At 57.2% G+C, this 18,220-nt stretch overlaps 8 protein-coding genes across 8 annotated transcripts in view; 6 read left to right on the forward strand and 2 right to left on the reverse strand.

Annotated features, from left to right (window-relative positions):
- The window catches only part of GGTG_05917 (quinate permease), a 2,809-nt gene extending 879 nt beyond the window's left edge, over positions 1-1,930 (forward strand). Inside the window, exons 2-4 of the mRNA XM_009223728.1 lie at positions 34-363; positions 448-1,372; positions 1,463-1,930. Of these exons, the coding sequence (XP_009221992.1) occupies positions 34-363; positions 448-1,372; positions 1,463-1,756 (1,549 nt within the window). The 3' untranslated portion in view covers positions 1,757-1,930. The remainder of the gene's footprint in view (positions 1-33; positions 364-447; positions 1,373-1,462) is intronic.
- A 163-nt stretch (positions 1,931-2,093) lies between these two features.
- Positions 2,094-4,456, forward strand: GGTG_05918 (acyl-CoA dehydrogenase). Its single transcript, XM_009223729.1, has 4 exons — positions 2,094-2,396; positions 2,497-2,774; positions 2,867-3,608; positions 3,692-4,456. Exons 1-4 carry the CDS (start codon positions 2,282-2,284, stop codon positions 4,183-4,185), a joined length of 1,629 nt encoding a protein of 542 aa, XP_009221993.1. The 5' UTR covers positions 2,094-2,281; the 3' UTR covers positions 4,186-4,456.
- Positions 4,457-4,827: 371 nt separating this feature from the next.
- GGTG_05919 (hypothetical protein) lies at positions 4,828-6,994 on the forward strand. The gene is made up of 2 exons (XM_009223730.1): positions 4,828-5,711; positions 5,781-6,994. Exons 1-2 carry the CDS (start codon positions 5,479-5,481, stop codon positions 6,862-6,864), a joined length of 1,317 nt encoding a protein of 438 aa, XP_009221994.1. The 5' UTR covers positions 4,828-5,478; the 3' UTR covers positions 6,865-6,994.
- Positions 6,995-8,139: 1,145 nt separating this feature from the next.
- GGTG_05920 (hypothetical protein) lies at positions 8,140-10,494 on the forward strand (the record flags this gene model as incomplete). The annotated part of the gene is made up of 2 exons (XM_009223731.1): positions 8,140-8,351; positions 8,682-10,494. The coding sequence occupies 2 exons, from the start codon at positions 8,140-8,142 to the stop codon at positions 10,492-10,494; spliced, it is 2,025 nt and encodes a 674-aa protein (XP_009221995.1).
- Positions 10,495-10,913: 419 nt separating this feature from the next.
- Positions 10,914-12,981, reverse strand: GGTG_05921 (hypothetical protein). The gene is made up of 2 exons (XM_009223732.1): positions 12,260-12,981; positions 10,914-12,170 (listed from the first exon to the last, which is right to left on the reverse strand). Exons 1-2 carry the CDS (start codon positions 12,831-12,833, stop codon positions 11,857-11,859), a joined length of 888 nt encoding a protein of 295 aa, XP_009221996.1. The 5' UTR covers positions 12,834-12,981; the 3' UTR covers positions 10,914-11,856.
- Positions 12,982-14,011: 1,030 nt separating this feature from the next.
- GGTG_05922 (hypothetical protein) lies at positions 14,012-14,882 on the forward strand (the record flags this gene model as incomplete). The annotated part of the gene is made up of 2 exons (XM_009223733.1): positions 14,012-14,415; positions 14,468-14,882. The coding sequence occupies 2 exons, from the start codon at positions 14,012-14,014 to the stop codon at positions 14,880-14,882; spliced, it is 819 nt and encodes a 272-aa protein (XP_009221997.1).
- Positions 14,883-15,612: 730 nt separating this feature from the next.
- GGTG_05923 (acetyltransferase) lies at positions 15,613-16,655 on the forward strand. Its single transcript, XM_009223734.1, has 2 exons — positions 15,613-15,832; positions 15,961-16,655. Exons 1-2 carry the CDS (start codon positions 15,717-15,719, stop codon positions 16,514-16,516), a joined length of 672 nt encoding a protein of 223 aa, XP_009221998.1. The 5' UTR covers positions 15,613-15,716; the 3' UTR covers positions 16,517-16,655.
- Positions 16,656-16,716: 61 nt separating this feature from the next.
- GGTG_05924 (hypothetical protein) lies at positions 16,717-18,162 on the reverse strand (the record flags this gene model as incomplete). The annotated part of the gene is made up of 1 exon (XM_009223735.1): positions 16,717-18,162. One exon carries the CDS (start codon positions 18,160-18,162, stop codon positions 16,717-16,719), a length of 1,446 nt encoding a protein of 481 aa, XP_009221999.1.
- Between the last annotated feature and the right edge of the window lie 58 nt (positions 18,163-18,220).

An 18,220-nucleotide genomic window follows, 5' to 3' on the forward strand; every position in this document is an offset into this window, starting at 1 on the left:
GGGAGCGCGAACTGACCATCCAACCAAAAATAGCTTCGGCGGCTTCGAGTATGGCTACCAACAGGGCGTCCTCGGCCAGTCTCTGGTTATGCATCGTTTTGTCGACAACTTCCCCTCGGTCGTGTCGTCTCCCAGCGCCACCGGCTGGCTGACTTCGGTCCTCCAGCTCGGTGGTATTCTCGGGTCTCTGACCTCGGGCGTCCTCGGGGAGGTCTTTTCTCGCAAATACACCATGTTCATGGCGTGCTGTTGGGTCGTCCTGGGTAGCTACATGTACTGCGGGGCCAGCTTCCATAACCCGTCGCTTCTCTACGCCGGCCGGTTCTTCACTGGCGTTGGCGTTGGTACCTTCAGTGGTGTTGGGTAAGTTTCGCAGACTTTGGACTTCATGGCGGGCTTTGCGCTGCATGAAGAGTGACACGGCTAACATGCTTGGCTGGTATAAAGGCCCCTTTATAATGCAGAGCTTTCCCCGCCCGAGCTTCGCGGTTTCCTCGTTTCTTTCTACCAGTTCGCGACGATTCTCGGCATCATGCTTTCCTTCTGGATCGGCTATGGAAGCAACAATATTGGCGGCACTGGCGAGGGCCAGTCCAACCTGTCGTGGATGCTCCCGTCGATAATACAGGGCATCCCCGCCGTCATGCTTGCCTTTGGCATCTGGTGGCTGCCGTTTTCGCCGCGTTGGCTGGCCAGCAAGGGCCGCACCGACGAGGCGGCAAAGACGCTCGCCTACCTCCGTAAGCTGCCCGTCGAGGACGAGCGCGTGCAGGTCGAGCTCAAGGAGATCCAGGCCGAGGTCCTGTTCGAGCGCCGCGCCTTTGCCAAGAACTTCCCGCAGCTGGCCGAGAAGGAGAAGACGTCGGTGCTGTCGCGCGAGTTTGCGCAGTACTACCAGATCCTGCGCAACTGGGACAGCTTCAAGCGCGTGTCGACGGCCTGGCTGGTCATGTTCTTCCAGCAGTGGAGCGGCATCGATGCCATCATCTACTACGCCGCCAACGTGTTCCAGAGCCTCGGCCTGACCGGGAGCACGCAGGCGCTGCTGGCCACGGGCGTGACGGGCGTCGTCTTCCTGGTCTGCACCATCCCGGCCATGCTCATCATCGACAACGTCGGCCGCAAGCCCATGCTGATCATCGGATCGCTGGTGATGCTGGCGACCATGGTGATCCCGGCCATCATCGTGGCTACTTTCGGCCACGACTGGGTTGCGCACGCGAATGCCGGTTGGGGCGCCGTTGCCATGATTTGGATCTACGTCGGCGCCTTTGGTGCCACCTGGGGACCTGTGTCGTGGACCCTCGTATCCGAGATCTTCCCGCTGTCCATCCGCGCCAAGGGTGCGTCGATTGGCGCATCCAGCAACTGGGTAAGCTATTGTCTAATCTCGCGGAAAAGCCGCACGTGAGGCCTCTTGGCGTTCCGTCAACTAACAAAAGCCCGCTCGCACACGGAACAGGTCAACAACTTCGCCGTCGCCTTCTTCGTCCCTCCCATGTTCGACACGTGGAAATGGGGGACTTATATCTTCTTCGCCGTGTTCCTCGGGGGTGGTATCGTTTGGGTCTGGCTTTGCCTTCCCGAAACCAAGGGAACTACGCTCGAGGACATGGACCGCGTTTTCGGCAGCCGCACCGGCGAGGAGGACGCCCTTCTTCTCGCCCAGGCCCGCAGGGACGTCGGTCTCGACGGCGGCGACGAGTCGGGTAACGAGAAGGAGGTCAGCGCTGGTGTGTCGGAGCTCAAGGCGTGAAGGTACCCACTCAGAGCGGCGTGAGTGCTCTCGAGATGCAATGTGGTGGTGTACTAGTATGCTGCTTGGGGTCGCAGGAAAAGGGGAGCAACATGCTTGGTTGGGACTAGCGTCTTTTCGGACTAGCTCAGATAGGCAATCTACGTAATTCATCCATCTCAATTGGCTGCCCAAAGTCCAGCAAAACGTATTCGGCCGTCGGCAAAGGAGCATTGCCTGGAAGCGCGACCAGTCCCCGGGATGCACCCCAGTTTTTACCCCACACTGGGGTTATGCTGTCGCAGCTGCTGACCTTCACATGCAAACCTGGTAGCGCCCGCGGCCGGCAATGCCGACGACGACCGCGTGCTCGCTTTAAAAGTCTGGGGTTGGAATCCCAAGACCTTGACGCTCGAATCCCTCCTTTCACCTCGAGCTCTCCCTTTCTACAAACTGGTCGATCCTACGCTGACCGACCCATCACCACGCCCTTCTCTACCTCCCCTGCCTAATTCTGCTGCCTCATTGCGCCCCCTGTTGCCCACCATGTCCAAGACGTTCACGCAGAGCGACGTCGCGTCACACAACAAGCCGAATGACCTGTACATCATTGTCGACGGCGACGTTTACGATCTCACCAAGTTCCAAGATGATCATCCCGGTACGCGAACGCGACTCCTCTCTCCCTCTGGGAATTTGGCTCGCATTCCTATCGGAGTGCTGTGTGACAAGTGGTCTTGCTAACGTAGGGCTCCCCACAGGTGGCAAGAAGATCTTGACTCGCGTCGCTGGCAAGGACGCCTCGAAGCAGTTTTGGAAGTACCACAACGAGGGCATCCTGAAGAAGTTCCAGGCGCAGCTGCAGGTCGGCTCGCTGGACACCAAGAAAAAGGCCGAGCCCGCGCCGGCCGCTGCGCCCGCGCCCGTCGTGAAGCAGGCTGCTAAGCCTGTCAAGAAGGCTGCGGCAGGAGAGGAGTCGGAAGCCCAGGACCCCTTTGGACCCCTGATTCCCTTTGGCGACCCGAGTTGGTACCAGAGTGTAAGCTCTCCCCCATCTCCTTGAGTATTAGTGGGCGCATGCGCTGACAAATCGTCGCCGCTAACTCCTGAGCGACTGCTTTCGCGTAACAGTACCATTCGCCCTACTACAACGAGTCGCACGCCGCACTCCGGGCCGAGGTTCGCGAGTGGATCGAGACTGCGATCGAGCCCAATGTCACCGAGTGGGACGAGAAGAAGGAGGCGCCGGCCGAGATCTACAAGGAGATGGGCCGCCGCGGCTACCTGGCCGGTCTTCTTGGCACCAAATACCAGACCAAGCACGTGGACAACCCGGTCAAGTGCGTAGCACCCGAGGACTGGGACCTGTTCCACGAGCTGGTGATCACGGACGAGCTGTCGCGCGCGGGGTCGGGAGGCTTCGTGTGGAACGTCATCGGTGGCTTTGGCATCGGGTGCCCACCACTGGTCAAGTTTGGCAAGAAGCCGCTCGTGGACCGCATCCTGCCCGGTATCCTCAATGGCGACAAGCGCATCTGCCTGGCCATCACTGAGCCGGACGCGGGCTCCGACGTGGCCAACCTGACGTGCGAGGCCAAGCTGAGCGAGGACGGCAAGCACTACATTGTCAACGGCGAGAAGAAGTGGATCACCAACGGCATCTGGTCCGAGTACTTCACCACGGCCGTCCGCACCGGCGGCCCTGGCATGGGCGGCGTCAGCCTGCTTCTCATCGAGCGCAGCATGGGTGGCGTGTCGACGCGTCGCATGGACTGCCAGGGCGTTTGGTCCAGCGGCACCACCTACGTCACATTTGAGGATGTCAAGGTGCCTGTCGAGAACCTGCTGGGCAAGGAGAACCAGGGATTCAAGGGTATGTTTAGACTGTTATTATCTATGCGTCCTTTTTGTGTTGCAAGCCATATTTTTGCTGATGTGCCCGCTCAACAACTACAGCCATCATGACCAACTTCAACCACGAGCGCGTTGGCATCATCATCCAGTGCCTGCGCTTCTCCCGCGTGTGCTACGAGGAGTCGGTCAAGTACGCCAACAAGCGTCGCACCTTTGGCAAGAAGCTGATTGAGCACCCGGTGATCCGGCTCAAGCTGGCACACATGGCGCGCCAGATCGAGGCGTCGTACAACTGGCTCGAGAACGTGGTCTACCAGTGCGAGAAGATGGATGACACGCAGGCCATGATGGTGCTCGGCGGGCCCATCGCCGGCCTCAAGGCGCAGGCGACGGTAACGTTTGAGTTTTGCGCGCGCGAGGCCAGCCAGATCTTTGGCGGCCTGTCTTATTCACGCGGCGGGCAGGGCGGCAAGGTCGAGCGGCTGTACCGCGACGTGCGCGCGTACGCCATCCCCGGCGGCAGCGAGGAGATCATGCTCGACCTGAGCATACGGCAGAGCATGCGCGTCGCCAAGATGATGGGCATGAAGATGTGATGTTGGTTCCTTGTACCACCTTCTCCTTGTAATTCGAGCACGCCGTGTATGAAGTTTCTTGGGTTATGTCGAATCTCTCTCATGTTCTTTCATCTACGTTCGCTATATCTAGACCAGCATTGTATGCCATCATGTCATCTGCTGTCTCAGTGTTGACGTCTTGCTGATATCGGCAGCGGAGTTCTAACATTTAATCTCACTAGCCGCGCAAGTTTCTTGAGGGTTGCCTATCTGTATCTATATTTCACGTGAAAAGCAGTCGAGGTTGTGGCTTCGCTGTCGGTGCTTGGCTGGTCTTCGCATGAACTTCACGTGTCACCTAACCCACTCCCCACCTGTGGCGGCGAGCACGCGATCGTGGGATACTGTAAGACGCGTCTGCCCTCTCTTTACGCGAAACTCACATGGCTACCGCGATAAACGCGCTCCGCCACCTCTCTCCCGGACATTTGTTACTCATTCTCCCCATCCTATAAAGATTTCTTCCCATGCCATGCACAGGAAAAGTTTTACTGTCTGCTTTGGGTGTTCTAGCTGCGAGCCTCCAGTGGAGACTTTACAGCTCTTTAGCCAGCTCCCCGCGAATGCTGCATTCGATGGACGCATCCCTGTGGCTGGAATAGATGGGTGGGGCACGAGGAGGAATTCCTCATTGCCCTCCCAGCCGTCGAAACTCGATATCCTTGGTTTTACCCCGCCCTCGCCACGCCGCTCGTTGATCTCAGCTGAGTGACACATAGGGCGTGAATATCCAGCGGCGGGGGGAACGTCGGCGGCCTCAGCCTGGGTCACCACGCACACCTGGAATTCCAGGCGGAGGCAAAAAGGTCGCCAGTGGCATGCGGACCTCCCTTGGGCGGGATTCTGCGGGGCCAGGCGCGGTTGCGTGAGCCTCTCTGAAGCCCGGAAGGGGGTGTCTCAGCCGTCAATACGGGCCGCGTTGGAGAATGCTCCCCGCCATTTTTCGGACTGTCTCGGTCTCGGGGGACTCTGTTTCGCGGCGCTCCCTGCCCGCCCCTCTAAATGGGGGGAGACAATGGATGCTTCGGAGAGGCGAGGTGAGGCGGCTGGCAGGCCACAGGGCCGACTTGAAGAGCTTCCCGCCTCTCCTATTTTGAGTACATATTTTGACGTCGGCGTCGGTCGTTGGAACCGTTTCGTTTCTTGTCTCCATCATCATCCAACACCTTCTCCTCACATCTCGTGTAAACAGACAAACCACAACAACCCTGAAGCAGGACTTCTAATCATTCTTTTGAGAGCCGGTTTCTCGCATATTCCTCAGACATCGCGATGTATAAGATCATGACAACGCAGCTGTTGGGCGTCGTCTCCCTGCTGGCGGCCACATCACTGGCACAGCAGATCTTGGTGCCGCAAGGGTGCATGGTGATAAGCGCCTCAACCTTCGGCGACATCACCCCGATCCCCCTGGCGGCAGACAGCAGTGACGGGGTCAACGCGCCTCAGCCATGTGCAAACCTCTGCGTCGGGAAGAACATGACGCACGCAGCCGTCTACGCCCAGTATGTTGCTTCCCTCGACACATCTCTTGTAGGTGGGCGTACGCCATGCTAACCAGCTTACCTCTGCAGATTCTGTGCCTGCACCAACGATGTACAGCCCGTGGAGATTCTGGGGGCCTCGAGCTGCAACTTCAGCTGCCAGGCGCCCTTCCAGAACGAGAGCTGTGGCGGCTCGACCGAGGACGGCGACCCGATATACAATGTGTTTTCCATCATGCGCGTCGACAACTCGACCGCCACGCCCAGCAGCACCACCACCCTGTCCACGGAGCTGCCGCCGGCGACAACAACACCGTCCACTGTTAGCACCTCGTCAGCCCCAACAATAGCAACCACAAACACCCCATCCACGAGCCTGCCGCCGCCCCTGGTTACCGGCGGCGGCGCCACCAGGCCCGCCAACAACGTGTCCGTCGTCACGCAGACGACGACGCTCCCGACCTGCCCGACCTGCACCAAGAACGGCGGCGGCGCGCCGGCCCCGACCGCGACCGCGACCGCCATCGCGCCCGAGTGCCCGCCCGGCGGCCTCTGCATCTTCATCAACATCTACTTCATCACGACCGTGGTGCAGGCGCCCGACGGCCTCGGCCTGGTCACGACCGCGACGCCCACCCGGTCCACCATCTACTACGACCCGGCCCAGAGCACCGTCACGACCGTCGTCGAGATGGGCCGCACGCGCATCGTGCTCGTGCCCGTCAACCGCGTCGCCACCGTCATCGCCGCTGCTAACAACAGCTCGTCGTCATCGTCGCCGTTCTCTGTCGCCGCGACGGCCACCACCACCAACACGGACGACCCGTTCCAGACCACCACGGCGCCCGCGGACCTGCTGCCCCTTGCTGCCGCATCGTCCTCCTCGTCGTCGCCGTCGTCCGACTTCTCCTCCTCCTCCTCCTCCTCCTCGCTGCCCGCGTCGTCCACCAGCCTGGCGCCGCCGCCACCACCCGTGGTCATACAGATGGCCAACGTGACGACGACGGCCGCGCCGTCGGCGACGACCGACGTCAACGGCACCGTGCTGATCGTCACGCGCCTGCCCGACCCGCCCATCACCAGCGTGGCCACCGCCGCTTCTGTGCCCTCGGACCGCGTCGCTGTGCTCTCGTGGCTGGGCGTCGTGGCCGCGGGCACATTTCTTCTGCTTTGACCTCGCGACTGTCCTTGGGCTTTTTTTTTTATATATATGTAGCTCTGCTTTGCCTGTTTCACTAGACGGCGGGCGACCTGTATTTCTTAGAGTCTCTCATTTTTATCTCCCCTTGCTAGCGTGTTTCTCCTGTCCAAGTTTGGCATCGCTGTGGTCTTTGGTAAGGATAGGTGGATAGGGCTGGAGGGTGCCCGGTTAGATTTAGAAACAGCATGCTGTCGTTTAATGGCCAATCCAAAAAATCTCTTGCATTCCCGAATGACCATCTCCCCCTTTCCTCACACGAGACGCGGGAACGACGTGGTCCCCAAATTGGGTAGGACTTGTCGCTCCGACTTCGCTGCTCGTCCGAACCTCTGACGCAGCCGACCGATTCGCTTTTTTACACTCTCCATCTGGATGTGAAGCTTTGGCGATTAATAGAAGCCCAGGCTGAGATTTTTTACTTCGATGGAAGCCCATGGCAGGATAATTATAGCAGGCAGTGGAGAGCTCCGGGGTGGTGATGTTGGGATCAGGTGGATACGATGGACAGACGCGTGGACGTGCGCTCCGAGCGCAGAACGATTGAGCTCATCGCGCTGCTATATATATGCAGGATGTCACCCTGTTTAACTTCTAGAATGTGTGTTGCCCGCTGGACACTTGTGATCTCGGCAACCCCGCAAACTCGATCTCGAGCGACATAGGCAGGCTCGAGGCACAGCGGCAACAACCCAACGTTCCAGGCCGCACCTTCCACATCCATCCATTCGACACGACTCTGGCAGACAGGCAGGCGTGACTCGTTTCAGCCCATCCCTCCCACCCATGTCAAACATCATCTCGTAAGGCTGACGAGCTGGCCGGGCCTGGCTTTATCACCTTGTGCCATCTGTGACGCTCTCCAGAACTCGTGCCGACAGCCGGGCACTTGTGCATTTGTGAGCTGAACATCCATCCCCGCTGTGTGGCGGCGCCTATTATGCAGTTAGGAAGGCTACCTCCGCGTCAAGCGCGAGGCACTGCCAATGACATCCGGCAATGTGACAATGCATCAATGTGCTCTTTTAAGTCTTGATCATTCGACCGCCGGCCGCATGATGTTGTGCTAGTTTATCAAGATGACATCGGCGCCTAGCCAACCGGGCGAGTAGGCAAGAATCAAAAAGTCTACGAAATCTCGCTCATTTCCCATCTCCCCTACCACGATCGTAACCACCGCCGGCCATCGTGACGCCCCTTCACATTGAAGTAACTCCAACTCATCCCAGCACCCTTTTAGATCAACAAGATATGGCCGTCACACGGAAGGATATTACCAGTACGACGGCAATAATACTGGCGGATAGGCGAGAGGACATTGACATCACATCCAACTGTCCTCAACGCCCTTACATATCGCTCTGCCTTCCACACGACGTCAAGGCGGTACAAAGCGTCACCTTCACGATCGAAGCCCACGACCAAGGGTTTTGCTCCGACAAATCCAGGGGCCCCTGGTCCTGGTTTGACGTGCACTTTTCAAGACCGTCAGGACGAGACATCCCAACGCCCCAGCACATTCGGACAAATCCAATTGCTGAATCGAGCTATACTAGGACGACTAGAACGTGGTTGTCAGGCGATTCCGATCCGGGTGTCCCCGAAATTTTGCTAAGCCTTGGGGCCGATGATACTATCCATATCATCCCCAAAGCCAGATTCCCCGCTTGGCGGAACTACATCCGCAGGGTTTCCGTCGAGGCTTAGTGTACCCTTGATCCAAAACCCTCACAGCAGAGGCCCTCAGAGTCGGATGAAGGCACGGCACAGCCGAATCACTACAGACCTTTGAGTCGCAAGTCAAAGGAGATCAGGCTTTTACACCTCCACTCGGGACAGCAAACCGCCCCCCTATTCTGCCACCTGGAGACGGTGGCTCTTGATGACGCTGGTCTCCCGGCTTTCGAAGCACTATCCTATTGCTGGGGATCTGCAACAAAGGTCACGCCATTGAACGTACTGGGTGACGAAAATAATCAGATGTGCACCATGGGCATCACAGCCAATCTTGAAGTGGCTCTGAGACGCCTCCGCCGGCCAGAAGGTATGCCCTCTCGTCCAGTGTGGATCGATGCGGTATGCATAAACCAGCACGACCTGGATGAGCGCAGCTCGCAGGTGTCGCTTATGGGCACCATTTTCGCGACGGCATCCTCGGTTGTGATATGGCTCGGCGACCCGGACCAGCGAGCCCTTGAAGCGACGGGGAACTTACGCACCGAATTCAGGCGCAGACCGAAAGATGAGTGGGACCAAATGAATCCGGACTACGCCATCCACTTATCGCGCTTCTTTAGCTTTCCTTGGTTCGGCCGGGTCTGGGTGGTGCAAGAGAGGTGGCTTGCCAGAAAGGCGACGGTGCACTGCGGCAAGGATACGGTGTCCTGGGACTCGATCCTGATGGCAAGCGAATGGATGCGAGGAGGTGGTGGTCCCGGCACCGCTTTAAGAACGCTCCCTTCGCTGTGGACGACAATCGAAGACGGTCAGGACAGAATCCCACCCCTCTCGCCGATTTTGTCAGCAGAGATGCCAGCGCAGGACAAACCTGTAAAGAACAAGCGCCGAGTCAAGATGCTCACCCTTGTGCTCGGCAGTCTTGAGCTCCGCGCCTCTGATTCAAGGGACAAGATCTTCGCCATGCTGGGGCTCGGCGAAGAAACAAGCACACAGGACGGTATTCCGCTGCTTTTACGGCCAAATTACAAAAAGCCCGTCTCTCAAGTCTATGCCGACTTCACCCGGTGGTGGATCCAGACCTACAAGAAGCTCAGCGTCTTGTCGGCCGTTCATGCCGCCAGAGACAGGGCGTGGCAGGACATGGAAATTCATCAATGGGAGGCTCCAGAGTCTGCTTCTTCCAGGTATCAGCATCTTCAAAGTTGTTTCGAGACAGATGTCCCTTCATGGACCGTACCCGATGGCGGCAACTCTTTCTGGGCGGCTCAGGCACTCGGTTTGCAACCGAACCTGTTTCACGCGACAGGCGAAACTGTGGTAAACTTGCACACCTGTCGCTCGGAGAATCACAACGGGAGGTTCCTGGTCCTGGAGGGTGAGCGCGTTGGCAAAATTGCGGAAATAGGGCCATTCGAAATCCGCAGGACTGAGGTTTTGCGGTGGACCGCAACAACCCGCTTATTCGAAAAGCTGACGGACCAGGAGCTGGACGATACTGGTACGAGCCGGAGGGATATGACTGCCGCCACCTTCATTCACCTTTTCGATCCGACTGGGAGTCTCGGGGTCTGGAATCACGGTTCCACCATCCAAGCGAACGCTGCCAGGTTTCCGTCCAAAGATATGCCGCGCGCTTTTGAAGCTCACCTTGTGGACCACGGATATTCGAAAACAGGCTATAGTCGTGGAGGCAGTTGTTGTAGACGCCTCAACGAAATAACTACCTTCCCTTGCATTTCGGATTGCTATTTCAAACTAGAGGTACCCAGGCCTAACGTCCCGATCGCCAACGCTGCTGCCGACTGCCGCCGAGTGAACTCCGCAAGAGCAAAAGACAGTATCAAGGACGAACTTGAGGGTCACCAAGGGATACCTCAGGACGATTCTGGAGACGATCGCGGATCATGCTCTCCTTTCCTCCCCTGACTCTCGAAGGGCTGTGCCCTGCCGGCGCGCGACCTGGTGATATTGTTGTTCTGCTATACGGCGGCGACGTTCCGTTCATCCTGCGCGAGCTGCCGAGCCACGACACAGCCGGGCCCGTTTCGCCGGAGCAGGACTGCTGTTTACCTCCGGGGCGTCGGGCCTATTCGTTCGTCGGGGAGTGCTACCTGGAAGGGCATATGAGTGGAAAGTTTTTTGAGGCTGGGCAGGGGACCGCGCCCGAGTGGTTTACGTTGGTTTAAGCTGTCGTGTGCAGGAAGGTAGCACATGTGCACACATCCCGGCTTAGCAGAACAGGCTGCTGGATGTACCAAGGAGGAATATTCCCGATGTTTCATGCTTGTTTTCCATTGTTAGTGTACCAGTTCGCTATTCCTTACGCACACGAGGGCTGGTCTTTTTTGTCAGCCGCAAGGCATTCTTTCTAGGCATTTACAGGGCCCATGCGCTAGGATTTAGCGCCAGGATTTAGGGACTTAGCACAAAAATTTAAGGCATAGGCCCGAAGGGCCTGTGCCAGTGAAGAGACCTAAATACAGATTGAGGGTCACGTGATATCAACATGCGCCCCCATTTGCCGCTACACTGAACGTGGAAACCCGGATGGCAGTGCACAGGTGCGCAATCGGCCTGGGATTCGTTTGATTCGTTTCAGCTCCTGGTGACTTGATATGTTGATAAAGTCGCCCCCGCTGGTGCGTCTACTTTTCTGGTGCGGCTGGTATCGAGCAAGGAGATGGGGATAGGGGTCCGGGGTGGGGCAGAACTTGCGCTGTAGCTCGGGCAGTAGTGTTGTCTAGACAAGGGGAACAAGGGGGTCTTGGGTGCAGCTCTGGATGCTTGCTCCAAGGGATACTTGGAAGCTAACCTAGAGTGATTGATGCCACTGCATCTGTCAAGACCATCTAGGACACAAGGAAAACCCTCCTTCTTATACATTTTTCTCTTACACCGCCAGGCTGGTTGTTATGTTTGCGATGTCGTCTCCCCGGTATAGCGGCCATATCGCCAGGTGCTATGTCTGTTATGTCGCTTTCTTGACATAGCAGCCACATCATTGGTGCTTGGTCAGGGGTCACATAATGCCCCCGCCTCTCTTGATGAGGTCGCTCATCCCGTGCCCCTCCTGTGCCAGCTGGGTCGTAACGGTAACCGAGAAATCCGAAAAAGGACCAACCCATACCTCAAGCTGGCGGAAAGCCTTTCATCACTTTAGTGTCGCCCACGAAAAGGCCTGGAAGTATGTCAAGTATGCCCCCCTCGACCTTGCACGCCCAAAGGCCACGCTTCCCTTCGTTAGCTTGTATGCGAATACAGCGTCCACTCGTGCTCGCGAGCCCCTCGTTAGGCGATAAAATAGTGGGTTCTGTTGGGTTTAGACATGGCCGTAGGCACCGAGCGACGAATCATGGTCGTGCCCGGAACCGGGTCGAAATAGGTCCGCGGATTGGCCGGCTGAGTCCAGTTAGGGCGGCAGTAGTTGTTGCAGGAATGCTGGCTGAAGAAGGAGCTGATGCCTTCCGCACCGAGGTCGGTCACGCCGTACTCGCGAGTCTGGGAGAGGATGACGGGGTCGGACAGGACGAGCTCTTGCTGGTAAATGCCGCCCTGCAGGTCGCAGAGGACGTAGTTGCCGCCGGAGATGTGGTAGCTGAAGTCTAAAACCAACAAAAGAAACACGCCAATGTGAGCTCCGGGGTATACGACCTTTTTGGGGCTGTGGAAGGAGATGGCGGGATGTGCTTACGACTTAAAGCCTGCATTACCTGTGCCCACGGTCGCGTCTCGTCGTTCCAGCCAGTGTTGCTATTGAACTTTTGGTAGTTTTGGATGAAGGGCTCGCTTAGCCCTTTCTGGCCAGCCCAGGCACCAGAATGCTTGTCGAATACCCAGACCTGGGGAACGTTGACTTTGACAGCCTTGTCCACAACACCCAGCTGGTTGAAGCGGTTCACAATCTCCAAGGCTTTACCGGACGCCTTGATGTCCAGAACGAAGTAGTCGTCTTCAAAGACAGCGCCCGTTTTGAACCATTTCAGAACGCTGGCTTGGCCCTGGCGCGGGCCTTCGGTGTAGCTTCCTTTGGCGACCCAACGAAACGCGCCCGAGGCGAAAGGATTCTCGAGGGCATGGACGGTGTACTCGGCGCGCGAGGAGATGTTGTGGCGGCCGGCATCGGATTGCTGGGCAGCCGAGGTGTCGGAGTAGTGGCCGTGAACGCAGCCGGCGCAGCGCGAGGAGCCGCCGCCCTTGGACCACTGGTTTGCCGTGTAGGAAGTTTGCGGCAGGTCGCGCCCGCAGTCGGCACAAATGCGGCCCATGGGGAATGAAAAGAGGAGGCGGGGATCGAGAAAAGAATAAAGGGATTCAAGTCGGTGTGTTGCTGGGAAATGGTACTCAAGGCAGCAACTCCCACAAGGCTGGAGGATGGGAAGTGTTGGGCACTCGAAAAGGTAAGGCCCATGTCCTCCACCCTGCTACGACCGTGGGCTAGCAGTGGATAGAGCGGGGTCAGGATCCACGACAACGCCATTATCGCCCCCACGGCCTGCGGCGGGACCTGACCTCCCAATACATAATCGAGACTTTACCAGACCACCCCCTCGAGCAAGCAATCAAACTACTATAACCAGTTCCGTATTACTTGGCTTGTCACGTGGTACTCAATCCCCCACTTACCGGCAAAGGCACTGCTCAGAGCACTTCCCCTAGGCGGCCCTCCCTAAAGCAGAATGTCTGTTTGTAACACACCCTTGGCTACTGGACGACGACTACTTCCTTTTGCCCACGCCTTTCGACTTTTTAGCGGCCACCCGTTGCTGGAACGCCATCGAGGGTGGCGCGGAAGGGTTTCCGAGCTGGACGGACGCCTGCACTCGACTGCCCTCTCGCGAGGGGCTGGCCGATGTAAACCGACGGCTGGCTAAGCTGTCCCTGCGGCCCTTCACCATCGGGCGAATGTGCAGCACCCTTGCTATTGCCGACGAGTGCTCGGTAAGCATCTGCCCGGCGCACGTGCAAATCTTCCGTGCCAAGACCTGGAACAGCGTGCTGACCTTTGGTGATGACCTTTTTTGTGATACACTCTCATGCCGGTTTAATTCAGCGAAACAATGCAAAAAAAGCTAGGATGAAGGGACTTAGCAGGGATCGAGGTTTCGCCCAAGCGTGGCCCTTGTATGTAGAGAGACAGCCAAATTACGCTGTGCAGATACATAGCATTTCCACAGGTCTTTTTTATCTTTCCTGTTCTGGCCTCGTGGTGGGATCGTTACTTGTTTTTGACTTTCCGCCGCGGCGCACTGGTTCGTCCTACTGAATTTAAACCGGCATGAGAGGGTACGTACGCACGACGTATATATCGGCCAGAATCTTCCACAACCCGTTTGGGTGCGGTATTGTGTTTTATCCTATGCATAACGACACTAGATGCCACCGACCTCTTCATTCTTGCTTGCACCTAAGCCACCTTTCTCTCGCGCTTGTTGCACCCATAAGAATGGAGCGCGCCGGCACCGTCAGCTTCGGGTGGATGCTAAACGACGATAAGGTCCGCGATGGGCGATATGGGCCATCTTCTTGGCCCTCGACAATGCCACAGGAGAGCTACTTGCGGCAGAACGCCTCGACCTCGATCCGCCCGCGCTGGCCACGGCGCTCGCCCATCTGGACCAAACCCCCGGATGCCGCGACCAGGAATGGCAGCAGCACACCCTGCCATACTTTGGTTACCAGCATAGGGGCGACCACACCTAAGTGCTCACCGGCGTCGCCCACGGCGGCACGCTCTCAGATTTCCTCGAGCCGCTACAAGGGGCAGTGCCCATGGACTTGGCGCGCAACATCATACGCTCCGTCGCCAAAGGCTTCGACGGGCTCCGCACCGCCCGAGGCCTTTCGGCCGTGCTGCCCGACGCGCGCCACGTTTGGATAAACCACTTGAACAACACCAAAGTCGAAGCTCCGCTGCTGGACGTCGCTATGACCGGCCAGATGTTACCGCCTGCCCTGCCCTGCTAGCGCTGCCGGAGCTCGTAATCGGTGGGACCGACGGCCTCCGCAAAGCAAACGGCTGGCTGCTCGGCGTTATCGCCGCCCAGGTGCCATCGGGCAGGCCCGGCATCGTCGCCAATTACGCCTCGGCCACATCGGTCGGGGCAGAAATCTCCAGGCAAAGCCAGATAACCACGGCGTTGGAGCTCCTGGTGCTTAACCGCGAAGTGGCACTGCCTAAGTGCCTAAGGACCAGGCAGCGCTCGACTTCCTGTGCCAGTGCTTTACCGTCCGCAGTGACCAGCGGCCGGGACTATCCCAGCTTCGTAACCATGCTTTTCTTCGCGACGGACAGTAATGGCGAAAAATTGAGTTAGACTGGCGCGTGGCATGGGGAAGCCGCTGGCTTGGCTAGGTAGGCGGGTGGCTACGGAAACAGTCACAATGGGTTGGAAGGGTATATAGGAGCAAACGGCCGTTGGACGGTAGGAGAACGCTTGGCCGGGAGCAAAGGGGAGCAGAGGCGCCCGTTTTTGGAGGCTAAAACCTCCGTTTCCGGACGCTTTGGATCTCAATTTCTCCAAATTGCTCCCAGTACCAAAATATATGAGGGCCGAACTAGTACTCAGGTGGGTAACCACTGGGGAATCCTGTCGCAAACGGAGATAGACCCACTTGGTAGCTACCAGCCACTCAGCGGGGGCCTTCGCTTTTGGCTTGGTGGCCCAATTGGTTCGTCACAAATCTCCTTTTTTGCGGCACCTTTCCTACCCGAGCTTCTATGCGATTAATGTGCGATGCTGTCCTGTTGATACTTTCCAAACAGGGGCGGGCCCGGCATGTGCATTTCCAACCATGCCCACGGCTCGCTCCTCCTCCTACCTATCATGACCACTCCCGATAGTTCTCCCGATCATGTCGCGCCTGATTTGCTCGCCGCGGTAGCCCAAGGGAGTCCATGCCGCTTTGGGTATCACAGCACGTATTCCTTGTATGGGGCCCCTGACCCGGCTGACTCATACGGCCTGCCCACACCGCAAGTTCTGCCCGCTGGAAGGACACCTACAATGCAAAGAATACTGCGAGAAAGCAGATTGGCATGTATAAGATGATTTCCAAGGGTTTGGAGGGGAAGAAAGGTGACATATCCCAGCAATACACCAAGTGGAATAAATCCCAATTGCTACGATTTCGCCCCAGAGACCGAAGTCATGGAGCCGCAAACCTTCCAGCTTCGTTCCCCAAGACTGGTCCTGCGAGGCGCCCTTGACGAGGATGCGGCCGAGCTGCACAAGGCGTTTAGTGACCCTGAGGTCATGAGATACTGGTATGTCTGAACTGTGACCGATACTGGTCTATCGTCAGCTGAGATGCTATTTACCTTTTTCGTTAGCTCGGAAAGCTTTGTCAGAAAGTGAACCTTTCTTAACACTCCGAGTCTTCCAATATAAACAGGTCCACGCTACCTCACGAGAGCCTGTCGGACACGGAACAATGGGTGCACGGCATGACGGAGGCCCCTTGCAACGGCGTGACCGACTTCATCGTCTGCCTCAGGAGGCCCCGCCTCCGGCCCTCCCAGGACGGAGATTCCAAAGATCCTCAGCGAAATGGCACAGGGGCCGAAACCAAAGACGACGGCAAGCAGCAGGACCAAGGAGGTGAGATGGAGAAAGACCTCCTGCCGATCGGCAAGGCCGGCGTCTGGCGCGACAACGAGATCGGCTTCATGCTCGCTCGGCCGTACTGGGGGCGGGGCCTGGCGGCCGAGGCGCTGAAGCTCGTGCTCGACTACCTGTTTGCGGGCCACGGCGATGTCGGGAGGGAACAGCTGATTGTCGCCGACGTGGATCCGCGCAACGCTGCGTCGCTGGCGCTGCTGAAGAAACTAGGCTTCGAGGAGTATGACTTCCGGGAGAAGACGTTTCAGGTCGGGGGGCAGTGGGTCGACAGCACGTACTTGCGGTTGACAGGGGAGTCATGGGCAGATCATACTTGCTTATCAATGTAAAGTAGAAAGTGATAGTGCTAGCGCTCAACAAAGCCAAGTTGAAAAGGGCAGTTAGCTAGCTATTTACAGGGTAACGCTGCCTGGGTACACGAGAAACCATTTGGGAAGACCTTTATAACATGGAACTAATTGCGTTAAAGACAGAGTGGAAGTAAATGCGGCTTAGCTGAAAGCATATTGATTCGTACCGCTAGGAGTAATTAGTTTAAAGAGTCAAACCAAGTATCCCAATGTTCGTCTTCAATATAAACAGACCCCGCGAACCGATTGAAAACCATCCTTACAAAATCGTAGTTCCCCTCTCGTAACGCGATATAAACAAACGGGAAGAATTCAGGATAACTAACGTATCGGTTGCGTTGATTATCATCAGGGAAGGTGTCTTTGTGCAACCATGAAGTAAGGAGGCGGTAGGTGGTGTCTGCGACCGCAGGATATGGACAGATGAAGGTGCGTAATTCCAAGTCGCCATTGGAATCGCTCATTTGATCCCTGCGTTGCAGTCCGGCGCCATAAAAATACCAATACTTCTGTCTAGGAGAAAACTCTTCCAATATGTAGTTAGTTGGAAGCTTGGACAAGAGGGCAAGCGACAGTGCCTTGTCGTCGCGAAATAAGGACCACACGATGATATTGCGTTGGAGTTCTCGGATTTTTCTCGTCCACGCCTCGAAGTCCCAACCAGACGGGAGTCGCCAGAGATTCGCGAGCGAGACATCCGTAATCGGAAGGAGAATCAAGGTAAAGGTCTTTTGAATAACTTCCTCTCTGGATAAATTGTAATCAGGCCGGAGATTTTCGCAAATGATGGAATCTGAGCAGGTTCCAAGCAGCGCATAGATTTTATCGCGTGGGTCGCTGGCCTGACAGCCGTAGAATTTGCCGATGAGTGTTGCGAGATCACGCTTTTTTCTCCGCCAACTTGATCCGCGTAAAGGACCCGGCATAATATCGAGCACAGCTTGGGTCCCGGCATCCACATCAATGCCCATAAGCTTCGGGAGGATAGAGAAGGTGCGCGAGGGAGCCCATTTCCGGCCGTACATAATCGTTGCGGCCCGGGCACTGGCGGCCTCTTGGATAACCCAAACTCTGTGGAACCAAGGGCTGTGGTATAATGAAGTGAGGACAGGGCTGCGTCGCCGCGTATGTGGGAGCCCTGGGGTTGCCTCGCCAACTTTTCCATCTTCATCTTCAAGGCCGCCGATTGTGTGCCAAGGGGCCTGGTACCAGGACGCGGTGGAGCTGCGGATATGGTCTGGCCTAGATACCACCCGTTGGTCCAATCGTTTGACCCAGTCCATGACGAGATCTGTCGTGGAGGTGCCCGGGCCGAGCCAGATGAGAACCCTGTCCGCATTCTGGTAGATAAGTCTCATCTGGCCGACCTGATGGCCACGTTCTATGTGGTTCCCTTGGTCAATGCAGATGGCGTCGATCCAGAGGATTCGATCTGTATCTTGATGGCGCAGGCATTGTAGGGCCTTGTAGAGGTTGGGCGTGACCGCGTGGCGCAAGCCGTTCAGAGAAATCTCAAACCCGGGAGACGGGTTCCCCCCAGGTGTACGAGAGGGCTTCGTACGGAACGACTTCGACTTGGTGGAGGAAGGTCTCAACCAGTTCGCATTTGATGTCACTCTGCTCATCGTTGTCACGGGGGAGGCGCACCAGCCGGAGCGCGTCGGTGGAGAGGTCAATCGGGCT

This window comes from Gaeumannomyces tritici (assembly GCF_000145635.1).
Source record: "Gaeumannomyces tritici R3-111a-1 unplaced genomic scaffold supercont2.3, whole genome shotgun sequence".
Lineage (NCBI taxonomy): Eukaryota > Fungi > Ascomycota > Sordariomycetes > Magnaporthales > Magnaporthaceae > Gaeumannomyces > Gaeumannomyces tritici.